We start from the raw sequence: 12,836 nt of genomic DNA on the forward strand, positions 1-12,836 counted from the left end.
ACTAAGGAAAGATAAAAGTAATTCTATTCATATAATAACTTGTCTTTTATAATAAAATAGTAGAATTGCCAATTGGGGCTTTCAGCGTAGTAACAACCTAACATTGTTTTTAATTTTAATAAATAAAATGCTGTAACTTTGTGGATCTAAATGTTACAGTGTAAGAATATGAAATTAGAGAGAAGAAAGTAGATACATTTTTAAATGCAGGTAAAAGGATTTGCTTAGATGCTTAAAGATACTGTTGAAAACACAGACTTTTTAATGCTAAATGGATTCAGAATTGCTTTCCTTTTTTCCAGTAGCTCCACAGTTAACTTTCTAGTGTCAAGTAGTCTTTGAACTACTTTGAAAAGTAGAAACTTTAAGTTTAAAAATTTTTTTTTTAATTTATTTTATTTATTTATTTTTGGCTGCATTGGGTCTTAGTTGCTGTGCACGGGCTTTCTCTCTAGTTGCGGCGAATTGGGTCTACTCTTTGTTGCAGTGGGCGGGCTTCTCATTGCAGTGGCTTCTCTTATTGCGGAGCACAGGCTCTAGGCGTGCGGGCTTCAGTAGTTGTGGTGCCTGGGCTCAGTAGTTGTGGTGCACAGGCTTAGTTGCTCCGTGGCCTGTGGGATTTTCCTGGATCAGGGCTCGAACCCATGTCCCTTGCATTGGCAGGTGGATTCTTAACCACTGTGCCACCAGAGAAACCCCAAAATAAAAACTATAAATAAAATTCTTTCTTCCCCTTTGAATTAGGAACAATCTATAACATAGGCTGCTATGGCTGATTTGTGTTTTCTCTGGCATGTTCATACATTTGTTATTCTATTTCTTAACTGTTAAGAAATTATAGATTTCATTGAGGAAAAATATCTTTGATAAAAATAAAATTTAGGGCTTCCCTGGTGGCGCAGTGGTTGAGAGTTCGCCTGCCGATGCAGGGGTCACGGGTTAGTGCCCCGGTCCGGGAGGATCCCACATGCCGTGGAGTGGCTGGGCCCGTGAGCCATGGCCGCTGAGCCTGTGCGTCCAGAGCCTGTGCTCCGCAACGGGAGAGGCCACAACAGTGAGAAGCCCGCGTACAGCAAAAACAAACAAACAAACAAACAAAATAAATAAACAAAATTTAATGCAGTAGTTTTTATTCTTTTGTATCTCAGTTTCTGAGAGATGTTTTAAATTTCCCAGCTCATTTTAGATTTATGGATTTTCATCGGTGCCGTTGTTAGTTTTTGTTTTATGAATTTTGAGGCTCTGTTGTTAGTTGAATAAATATCAGGATTATTCTGTTCATGGTTAATTGTTTTTATTGTTACGTAGTAACTTTATCTATCTTGTGCTCTTTTTCCGTATTCTGTCACATATTAATATTGTTATAACAGTTTTCTTTTGGACTTTTGGGAATTTTGCTGTGTGTGTGTATCATTTAGTGTAAAATTAAATATAGATACAGGAGGCCATACAACACAAATGTACAGCTTAATGAATTATTATAAGGTGAATGTGCTTGTTACTGCCACCTAGGTTAAGGACTAGAACCATGCCAGCCTCCCCTGAGACCCTTGTGTGTGTCCCATCCCCTCCCTTTCTCCCATAGTAACCACTACCCAACTTTTGAGGCAATCACTTTCTTCTATTTCCTTATGGTTTTTTCACCCATGTGTGCATTCCTAGACTCTGTAGTTTAGTCTTGTCTATCCTAAAAAAACCTGCTCTAGACTGTGCCCAGACTGAGCTAGACTGCGCCCAGACTGCGCCAGACTGCTCCAGACTGTACCCTGACTGCTCCCAGACTGCACCCAGACTGCCCCCACACTGCGCCAAACTGCCCCCAGACTGCTCCAGACTGCGCCAAACTGCCCCCAGACTGCTCCAGACTGCTCCCAAACTGCGCCAAACTGCCCCCAGACTGCTCCAGACTGCACCAGACTGTGCCCAGACTTCTAATCTAACACATCTTTTAATCAATAGGTTTCTCCTCCATCCCTTTTTTTTTTTTAACTTGTAACTTATTTGTTCATGAATCCTGGCCATTTGATCTTTAGATTTTACCACTGTCTGGATTTTGGTGATTGCATGCATGAGGCCCATTTATACATGTTTCTTTGACCTCTGTTTCCTATAAATTGGCAGTTCAGTGTTTTACTCAGACTCAGGTTGGTTCTTGCCAGCAAAACCAAAGATATTTTGTTCTTTGGTAATGTCTGATTTTTCACTCTTTTTTTGATGTAAGCAGCCACTGATGCTAAATGCTGACATCTTTTAGTATATTGGGGTTTGTAAAAAAATGTCACCTTAATTCTGTCATTCGGTTTTCATTTTTTAACTTGAAAAATTTTATAAAAATATTCTTACCCTTATCTACTATTTGGTTATCATATAGGAAAGGTGAAATAACTGCTTGTTTCTTTTCTTTTCTTTACCGAGTTGTCAGGATAATGAGTTGGCTTGCTGTCATGTTCAAAAAGTGGCCAATTAGCTTTTTTTTTTCCAACATACTGTGATGAAACTTATAGACTTAAATATATTTGACTTGTTCCTATTCATTGTCTAACTTTATTAAAGTTTAAATAGCCTCTCTTTGGTTAGTTGGTGCCAGAGCCTTTTTGAAGTGACCCTAGTCATCATTGATAACTTTCTTGCTATCTAGTATGTCAGTGTATTCCAGGCTTATCTTGTACATTTTCTTCCCCAGACCTGGTACCAGCTACTCAGTGAAAAACTTAGTTCCAAATACACAAATGACATGTACATGCATTCTTGAAAACCTTTGAGTGTTCCAGATCCTTTCCTCAATCTTCCTCTCCACAGAGGTAATCCCTGTTATCATTCGGTTAACTGTCTTTTCAAACCTTTTCCTATGAATTTTTATATCTATGTAGAGAAATAAATATGATACAGAATACAATACAGAATATTGTTCTGTTTTCTTAAGTATAGAATTTTTTCTTTTTTTCTAACTTCTGAAAATCATTTATGACATACTTCTTTTAAAATTCAGTTTTATATCTTGATAATTTTTCTATGTTTGTACGTAGAGATCTTCCTCATTCTTCCTAAACTCTATATAATATTTGGTATGGCTCTACCTCATTTTTTAAACTCTTCTCCTAGTAATGTCTATTAGCTTGTTTCCAGCTTTTCCATTACTACAACTCTGGGTTCTGTCATGCACAGGTGCAGATGTTTGGAGCCATAGAGTATGTGCATTTAGAATTAATGTTGCCCTCTGTAAAGTACCTGTTCTTCCAAAGGCACAGTATGGGAACCCATTTCTCTACTACTCATCAAGACTTGCCAGTCTGAAGGTGAACTGTTTCCTTGATTTTCCAGTGCCTCCTGAGGTGCTCTGGGGTTGGGGTCAAGCAGTCTGGGCACAGTCTGGAGCAGTCTGGAGCAGCCTGGGGGCAGTCTAGCTCAGTCTGGGCTCAGTCTGGCACAGCCTGGGGGCAGTCTGGGAGCAGTCAGGGTGCAGTCCGGAGCAGTCTGGTGCAGTCTGGGAGCAGTTTGGCGCAGTTGGGAGCAGTCTGGCCGCAGTCTGGAGCAGTTTGGCCGCAGTTGGGAACAGTCTGGCCGCAGTCTGGAGCAGTTTGGCCGCAGTTGGGAGCAGTCTGGCCGCAGTCTGGAGCAGTTTGGCCGCAGTTTGGTGCAGTCTGGGGGCAGTTTGGTGCAGTCTGGGAGCAGTCTGGGGGCAGTCTGGCACAGTCTGGGAGCAGTCTGGCACAGTCTGGCCACAGTCTGGAGCAGTTTGGCTGCAGTCTGGCCGCAGTCTGGGTGCAGTCTGGCCACAGTCTGGAACAGTCTGGCCGCAGTTTCGCGCAGTCTGGGGGCAGTCTGGCCGCAGTTTCGCGCAGTCTGGGGGCAGTTTGGCGCAGTCTGGGGGCAGTCTGGGAGCAGTCTGGAGCAGTCTGGGGGCAGTTTGGCGCAGTCTGGGGGCAGTCTGGAACAGTCTGGCCGCAGTTTTGTGCAGTCTGGGGACAGTCTGGGGGCAGTCTGGCACAGTCTGGAGCAGTCTGGGCACAGTCTGGGAGCAGTCTGGGGGCAGTCTGACACAGTCTGGAGCAGTCTGGGCACAGTCTGGGGGCAGTCTGGCGCAGTCTGGAGCAGTCTGGGCGCAGGCACTTCCCTTCCTCGTGGCACCACACTCACTGCTCCTGCAGGGACACGCAGAGCAGCTAGTCTGCTGATGACCTTGCTGGTTTTGTGCCAGCCTGCTTTCAGTAACACCACTTCTTGCCTGTCCTCCTTCACTATCTTCCACCCCCTCCCTTTAGCAGTTCTTTCTCTTGTGCATTTTGGTCCGTAATTTTGTTTTTCTGTGCTGTCTAGTCTTCATTCTCTTTTTTTCAATTTCTACAGGTCCAAGGGCTACAGCCAACAATGGAGTGTTAAAAAGTATCCTTCCTGTCACTTCTCAGATTTGGAGTGAGAGCAGGAGGCTGCATTTAATTTGTTGGAACCATATTCTCATTTTAATCATAGGGGGTGAATGGGAGTTTCACCAAGAGATTAATTTACCCATTGTCGCATATCAGAATCAGGACTTTTGAGAGTTCCAACCTAACTTTTAAAGACCATCACAAACCTGGTCTGCTCTCTAAAATGCCTTGGTTTTAAAATCACAGTTAGTGCTTTTTTTGGTCTCTTAGCTTTCTTCTCCTCTCTAATTTATTGAAAATGCTTCCATTTTGCGCCTATCTGTACTTAAAATACTAGCTTATTGATGGTTTGCTCATGTACCAGGCACTGTGCTACATACTTTCTTGGATTATGCATAATCTTTACCATATCCTCGTGAGAGTACATACATTTCTTACCCCCACTTTACAGAAGGGGACATCTCTGAGTACTAAAGATTAATAAGCACCTGCACAAGGTGACATATTAATGCAGCCAGAACTTGAACCTAGGTAGTCTGACTCCAAAATCCTGGTCTGAGGGGCTGCAATAAACTATTCCTATTAGTTCCCATCCTCCCAGCTGAGTGATTTCATTATGATTGTTGTAGGCATTTTCCACTTAGTTCTGTCAAGATCAAATAATGAGCCATATTCTAAAAATTCTTCATATTCTTTTCTCAAGGCTCGTCTCTTGGGATCACTGTTCTTAGATGTGACCAGAGCTTATTCAGATAACCAGCTTAGTCATTGCTTTTATATAGTACTAACTTAGCATCATTTCAGTTTATTTTCATTATCTGTCAGCCTAATAGAAATAAATTACAATGATTTTCTATTGTACCTTTTGTGCAGTTATCAAAGTGTATGGTGAATTGAATATTATGCCTAAGAGTTTCTGAGTTCAGATGTTCTTCTTACAGGAGAGGACAACTTAGTTATTAAGCAGTAGGAATGTCGATGTTCTTTCTAGGCACTACCTTACCTGATTCCCGCTTCTCTGGGCCTTTTGGGGTCAGAAACAAATGGCAGGAGTGCTGAGTATAGCAGCAGTGGACGTTTTCCTGGTGCTGAGCAGGGACAGTAGGATTTGGTCATGAAAATAATTTTAGGTAACCTGATTTTCCAAATATTTAGATATTTCTCACTTGTGACTGATTTTCATTTGGTCCCAGACAAAGTTAAAAGGCAAAAAGTGATGCGCTCCAAATCAGTGGAATAGGTTATATCATTATTTCAGCAGATTTAATTTGGGCTTAAGAGGGAAGGTCAGCAGAGGAAAGGAGCTCACCATGTGTCACCTTGTATGAACTCATCGTTCTTATTAGTTCTTATATCAAAATGTAGACTTTGTAACTACATTTCTGTGACTGTCAGAAGGACTGTAGCCATATTAATTCAAGCACAACAAACTTTTCCCAGAATATCCAGATAATTAATGGGAGACAGAATGGGAGACAGATTAGAGGGAGGCAGAGGCAGGGAGGGACACTGATATATAAAGGTAATTGCCACAATACTTTTCTTAAATGTTAGAAAATCTTCATATCCCAGTACGAAAACCAGAAGATTTTACTAGGAAATGATGATAATATATTTTTCTGTTGCTTTCTTTGTAAAATAATTATTAATTCAAAGAAAAAAAATATTTTAAAGTGAGGTAGAAGATTACCATGGAAAGGTAAACCTTTGACTGTATAATGGTTTGGTTTGAGCATTATTACTGGAGTCAGAAACTTCCAACATAGAGCCAGACCATTTTACTGTGGCTTTAGGCCCACTCTTATTTTTTTCCTATTTCACTTTCCTATTTCTGTAATTATAAAAGCCAAACTTCACCTTCATTTCTTATTGTGATTAAGACTTGCATCACAGTAGTACCCTTGACTAAGTAGGAACTTACCAAAATGTCACATGAATAATTGAGATGACTTTAGATCCCTTTGTAACTGTAACAGAATATAGAAATATTAAAACATATCTCACTAAATTTCTAAGTAGAGAAATACCTTTGTGCTTAAATGAAAGCAACTCAGTGGCTCTGGCAGACCTCCTAGAGAGAGAAAAACAGTTATTAGTCATTTCAATGAGCGATATATTGTATTAGTGTACCTTTGAGGAATGAGTCTCATCAGGTTACTGTAGGCATACTTGTGATGGTTCAAAGACTGCATTCTCAGACCACATCCTCTAGTAATAGAGTTTGTGGTGAGTGAAATTCAAATATTCTTAACCACTGGTATTTAAAGTCTTGAATTGATAGGCTCATAGCTACTCTATTAAAATTGAAGAAGTATCATCTTAGTGTCAACATAGTATCTTTAATTTTACAATTAAGCTTTTCTGTTGTTTATTGAAATGACATCTAATGTGTACATAAACTATCATAAATATTAACTCAGCTGCAATATGAAAAATCATTTTTAAGCATCGTGTGCATTGACCTTTAAAATGCTTTATACATAATGTGATTAGACCAATAGAATAAGCAGCCATATTGTGGCATACTTTGGTATATTCCCATAGATATTTGTATTCTCAAGAATGTTTTGTGTTATACCTTGTTTTAGTGATCGTGGTGGAGAAGACCCAAACCAGAAAGTAATCCATGGGGTTATTAACTCCTTTGTTCATGTTGAACAGTATAAGAAAAAATTCCCCTTAAAGGTAAAAAGCCTCCTTTAAAAACATAAATAATTAGACCTTTAATTTCTTAAGTTGCCTGTTCTAATTTTTTTAATATGATTTAATTGATTTATTTAGTTTTATCAGGAAATCTTTGAGTCTCCCTTCCTGACTGAAACAGGAGAGTATTACAAACAAGAAGCTTCAAATTTATTACAAGAATCAAACTGCTCACAGTATATGGAAAAGGTAAGAAAACATTATGTTAACTACATCATCTATTATATATCAGGCATGGTTTTATTTAATATTAGTTATCTTAGTTAATATATTTTTTTGATGGAAAAAGTTCTGTTTTTTTGATCATTACACTGAGTTATAGTTAATGTACAACACCTATTGATAAATCATTGTTCCTGCTATGGCATTTTCCATAGAAAAGGTGCTATTCCAGTTTTCATTGTGGTTGATGCTTTCTGATAAAATCCTGATTGCTGGATTTGCTTGTCTTTAAAATGAATATATATTCATATTCTTGGCAAAATAAACTATATTTTGTGCTTAGTAGATAAGGGAATAGGTTAAGTACAAAAGCTAAGGGTTGGGGTTTTTATCTTCCTCTAAAATGGAAGGAAAAAAATAGTAAAAATATAATAATTCTAGATACTTGGTCTTTTTGGTCTGTTAAGTTTGTGGAAGGCTGAGAAAAACCTCCACGAGAAATTTTAATCATTAAACCAACACATTGATAACCATATTTATAATTCCATGTATATTTTCTCAGTAAAAGAATAGTGAGATTATAAATTCAGTCATCAGATAAGATATGTTAGAAATTTTAACTAGATTGTTTCATCAGCAGTGTTGGATTTCAAGCATTTTATTATCAGATGATTTTTGTTAGTTTGTTTACCTTTAAGAAAGGTAAAATGGGGACTTCCCTGGTGGCGCAGTGGTTAAGACTCCACACTCCCAATGTAGGGGGCCTGGGTTCGATCCCTGGTCAGGGAACTAGATCCCACATGCATGCCACAACTAAGAGTTCACATGCTGCAACTAAGGAGCCCGCCTGCCGCGACTACGACCGAGTGCAACCAAGTAAATATATAAATAAATATATATATATTTTAAGAAAAGGTAAAATGTTTCAAGTGAAATAGCTGTAGTGAGGCTTCCATAGGCCATAGGTCAGGAAGTATCAGTACTTACTGATATGATACAATGGTGAATATTCCACAAAGCCCAGGTCCAGAAGTCTGAGTTGTTTAATTCTTTTCATGCTTTGTCACTCTTTAGCTCTGGGACCTTGAGGAAGTTATCTAGGACATTTTCCTCCGTTAAGTGCAGGCTACACTAAGCCAATGGGTCTTAGCACTTAGCCCTTTTTACATCTTAGACTTTTGTTAAAGGTTCTAGATCCAATCCTGAGAAGTACACACAGAATATCAGGGATACATACTCTCCTCGTTATATCTGGCTCTCAAAAACAGGCTGTTGGCAAACAATGGAAACAACCCAAATGCCTTTCAGGAGTTGAAAAGACAGGCAAAATGTGTATACATACAATGCAATATCATTCAGCCTTAAAAAGGAATAAAGTTCTGACACATGCTACAAGATGGATTAACTTTGAGAATATTATGTTGAGTGAAATAAGCCAGACACAAAAGGACAAACATCGTATGGTTCCACTTATATAAAATATCTAGAATAGACAAAATAATACAGAAAGTATTATAGATTAGAAGTTATTGGGAGGGGAGGATAGGGAGTTATAGCTTAGTGGTTGCACAGGTTCTGTTTGGTGTAATGAAAAAGGTTTGGAAATAGACAGTTGCACAACATTGTGAATATAATTAGTGCTACTGAATTGTACACTTAAAAATGGTTAAAATGACGAATTTTATGTTACATATATTTTACCACAATTTAAAAGAACTAATAATGTAATATACCAAAAACCACTGAATTGTATACTTTAAATGGGTGAATCATTTGATATGTAAACTAGATCTCAAACTATTAAAAGGAAAGCCATTGGAGATTATATTTGGAAAATAACATTTATAAGAATAGGTTAATTAACAGACAATTCATATGGCCTTCCTACTTCCCTTTCTGTATCTTTCCTCTAGTTTTGGCTTTTTCTGCCAGCTACAGGTGGTTTATTTGAAGCCCTGCATTGAGGCACTCCAAACTTAATCTACTTTTTATTGATATGCACACTGCCCCCCGTTTTCATTATTTTATTTTTTTCCTATTCTCATCCTCCCTTGCCTCCCTCAGACCCACATTCTAATTTCTTTTTTATTTAGTTAATCCATAAGCAGGTTAAAGTCATGTTTGTATACTAAACATGGCTAGGTCTGTTTTTCTTTTGAGGAAGAAATTAGCCAGATTCTCTGGCTATTATCTTTATTATCTGGTTCTTGTTGATGTTAACCAGTGTATTGTTTGTACCTCAGTGTTTTTTTAATAGGATAAGCTTTAATAAAGATCTTGATTGAAATATTTGACTATGACTAAATTTCTTTTACTTAAAAAAAAATTTAGCGGAATATTTAATGCGATAGTTTACTATCATGTACATACTGTTTGTTTTGTAAGATGAATCAGCATAAAGTAATTAGCTTAATCTACATGATCCAGTTGATGTAAATTACTTTTTAGTTTGATAGTTAAATATTCATAAAGTGACCACCTATTCTGGTTTTTAATGATCTTTACCCATGTTTCCTATTGCATATAGGTTGTCTATATGTAGGATGATTGGGGTCAATAAATGAGGGCAAAATGCAGACCATTTAACTTTTCATAAGACCGTGCTGTTCACAAGACAGTGCTGAAATGTAGGTGACATCTAGCAGCTTAATAAAATTTTGAAATGACTTGTGGAATGTGAGTTAAAATTAGTTATATAATTCTTAATTTGTAAGTTACTTTGCCATGTAAGTTACTTATTGATATTACAGGTGTTTTCTCATAGTAGTTTCTGACTGTAAGAATATATTTCTAAAGGTTCTAGGTAGATTAAAAGATGAAGAAATTCGATGTCGAAAATACTTACATCCAAGTTCATATACTAAAGTAATTCATGAATGTCAGCAACGAATGGTAGCAGACCACTTACAGTTCTTACATGCAGAATGTCATAATATCATCCGACAAGAGAAAAAAAATGGTAAGTGATACCAAACATCAATGTGAATAGAAATTAAATTATAAACCCACTTTTTACATCATCTTCCAGCTACCTTAAACTTCCAACATATTTAAGTAATAGTCTCTAAAATATTCGATATGCCTTTTTACAGATATTAATAATCTATTTTAAAAGATTGTTTTGGAAAAGTGTATTTTCAAACTGTATTCTAAAGTCAAAAGAAAAACTGGGAAAATATGTTTGCACATTTTTAAAAATCACAGGGGCTAATTTCCTAAATACATTAAGTTTCTAGTAAATAAGAGGAGAAAAGACAAAGAACATGAAAATGAAATATAAATAGATTTTAAATATATGAAGATGCTCAGTCTCACTCAAAATAAGGGAAATACAAAATGAAAATACAATGAAATGTTAACAATAAGCAGTGAATAAAATGGAATTTTTTAGAAAAAAGCAATAAGGATTTTTGAATAGCGGGGAATAAATGTAACAAGATATGTGTCAGACCTACACAGAAAACTAAACATTCTTGAAAGCAACATTGATTTATAGATCCAGGGCAATCTTCTCAAAACCCAAGATTTTTTTTTAAACTCTGAAACTCTGAAAGTTATACTTACTCTTCAAGACAATTTTGAAGAGCATGATGCGAAAACTGCGGGATAGCATGACTTGTAAAAACCACAGTAATTAGGAATATGAGGCGTTGGTGCAAGGATAGGCAAAGAGACCAATGGAATAAAATAAAAAGCCAAGAAATAACCCATACATATGTAGATACTTCATTTAAGACTAAGGCAGCCCTGCAGAGCAGTGGGTGAAGGATAGTGTTTTGAACACACAGCGCCAGGTCCATTGGATATCCATGTGGGAAAAAAGCAAAATTTGATCTCTACCTCAAACACCATATACAAAATCGATCAATTCATTTTGGGCTTTTGATCTCAATGTAAAGCAGTAACACTTCCAGAAGATAATACAGGAGAATAACTTCATGACCTTGGAGGTAGAGAAAAATATTTTAAATAAGACACAGAAAGCACTAACCACAAGGAAAGATTGATCAAGTTGACTACTTTATCATTAAAAACTTTGGACCATTAAAAAACCATTAAGACCATTGGATCATCAAAATAGCATCACAATGACAGTCATAGGACAAAGGAGCCAAGAATACACAATGGGGAAAGGACAATCCCTTTAATAAATGTTTTTGAAAAAACTGGACAGCCACATACAAAAGAATGAAACTGAACCACGGTCTTATATCCTACATAAAAATTAACTCAAAATGAATTAAACACTTGAACCTAAGACCTGAAGCCATAAAACTCCTAGAAAAAAACAAAGGCGATAAGCTCCTAGACATCCGTCTTGGTGATGATTTTTTGAATCTGACACCAAAAACAAAGGCAACAAAAGCAAAAATAAACAAGTGGGACTCCATCAAACTAAAAAGCTTCTGCACAGCAAAGGAAACCATCAGCAAAATGAAAAGGTGACCTACTGAATGGGAGAAAATATTTGCAAATCACTTATCTGATAAGGGGTTAATATCCAAAATATATAAAAGACTCATACAACTCAATAGCAAAAAGACTGATTAAAAAATGAGAAGATCAGGGCTTCCCTGGTGGCGCAGTGGTTGAGAGTCCTCCTGCCGATGCAGGGGACACGGGTTCGTGCCCCGGTCTGGGAAGATCCCACATGCCACAGAGCGGTTAGGCCTGTGAGCCATGGCTGCTGAGCCTGCGCGTCCGGAGACTGTGCTCCGCATCGGGAGAGGCCCGCGTACCACAAAAAAGAAAAGAAAAGAAAAGATCTGAACAGACATTTTTCTAAAGAAGACTTACAGATGGTCAGCAGGTACATGAAAAGGTGCTCAACATTATTAATCATCAAGGAAATGCAACTCCAAACCCCAGTAAGATATCACCTCACACCTGTTAGCATGGCTGTTATCAAAAAGGCTAGAAATAACAAATGTTGGCTAGGATGTGAAGAAAAGGGAACCATCGTGTACAGTTGTGGGATAAAAATTAAAAATAAAACTGTGATGTGATCTAGCAATTCTACTTCCGGGCATTTATCCAAAGAAAACAAAAACACCCCAAAAAATATATGAACCCTGTTCATATATGTTCATTGCAGCATTATTTACAATAACCAAAATAAGGAAACAACCTAAGTGTCCATTGATAGGTGAATGGATGAAAATACACACACACACACACACACACACACACACACACACACACACACAGAAATATCAGTCAGCCATTAAAAAAAAAAAATGAAATCTGCTATTTTGCAACAACATGGATCATCCTCGAGGGCATTGTGCTAAGTGAAATAAGTCAGACAGAGAAAGACAAATATCGTGTGATCTCACTCATACATGGAATCTAAAAAACAAAACGCATGAACTCATGGATATGGAAAAGAGCTTGGTGGTTGCCAGAGTCAGTGGGGATGGCTGAAGGGAGTCAAAAGGTTTAATAACTTCCAGTTATTAAAAAAATAAGTCATGGGCATGTAATAATGTATAGCATGATGACTATAGGTAATAATACCATGTTGCATATTTGAAAGTTACTAAGAGAGTAGATTTTAAAAGTTCTCGCAGATATCGTATAATAACGCTTATGTGTGTAATCTAG

The 12,836-nt window shown here is 37.5% G+C and overlaps 1 protein-coding gene across 3 annotated transcripts in view; it reads left to right on the top strand.

The window, feature by feature from the left end:
• The window catches only part of CUL2 (cullin 2), an 81,322-nt gene that overhangs the window by 45,781 nt on the left and 22,705 nt on the right, over positions 1 to 12,836 (top strand). For all 3 annotated transcript variants that reach the window (XM_065900562.1, XM_065900554.1, XM_065900572.1), the window contains 3 exons: positions 6,956 to 7,052; positions 7,149 to 7,259; positions 10,029 to 10,191. In XM_065900562.1, the coding sequence (XP_065756634.1) occupies positions 6,956 to 7,052; positions 7,149 to 7,259; positions 10,029 to 10,191 (371 nt within the window). The remainder of the gene's footprint in view (positions 1 to 6,955; positions 7,053 to 7,148; positions 7,260 to 10,028; positions 10,192 to 12,836) is intronic.

This window comes from Phocoena phocoena, chromosome 2 (assembly GCF_963924675.1).
Source record: "Phocoena phocoena chromosome 2, mPhoPho1.1, whole genome shotgun sequence".
Lineage (NCBI taxonomy): Eukaryota > Metazoa > Chordata > Mammalia > Artiodactyla > Phocoenidae > Phocoena > Phocoena phocoena.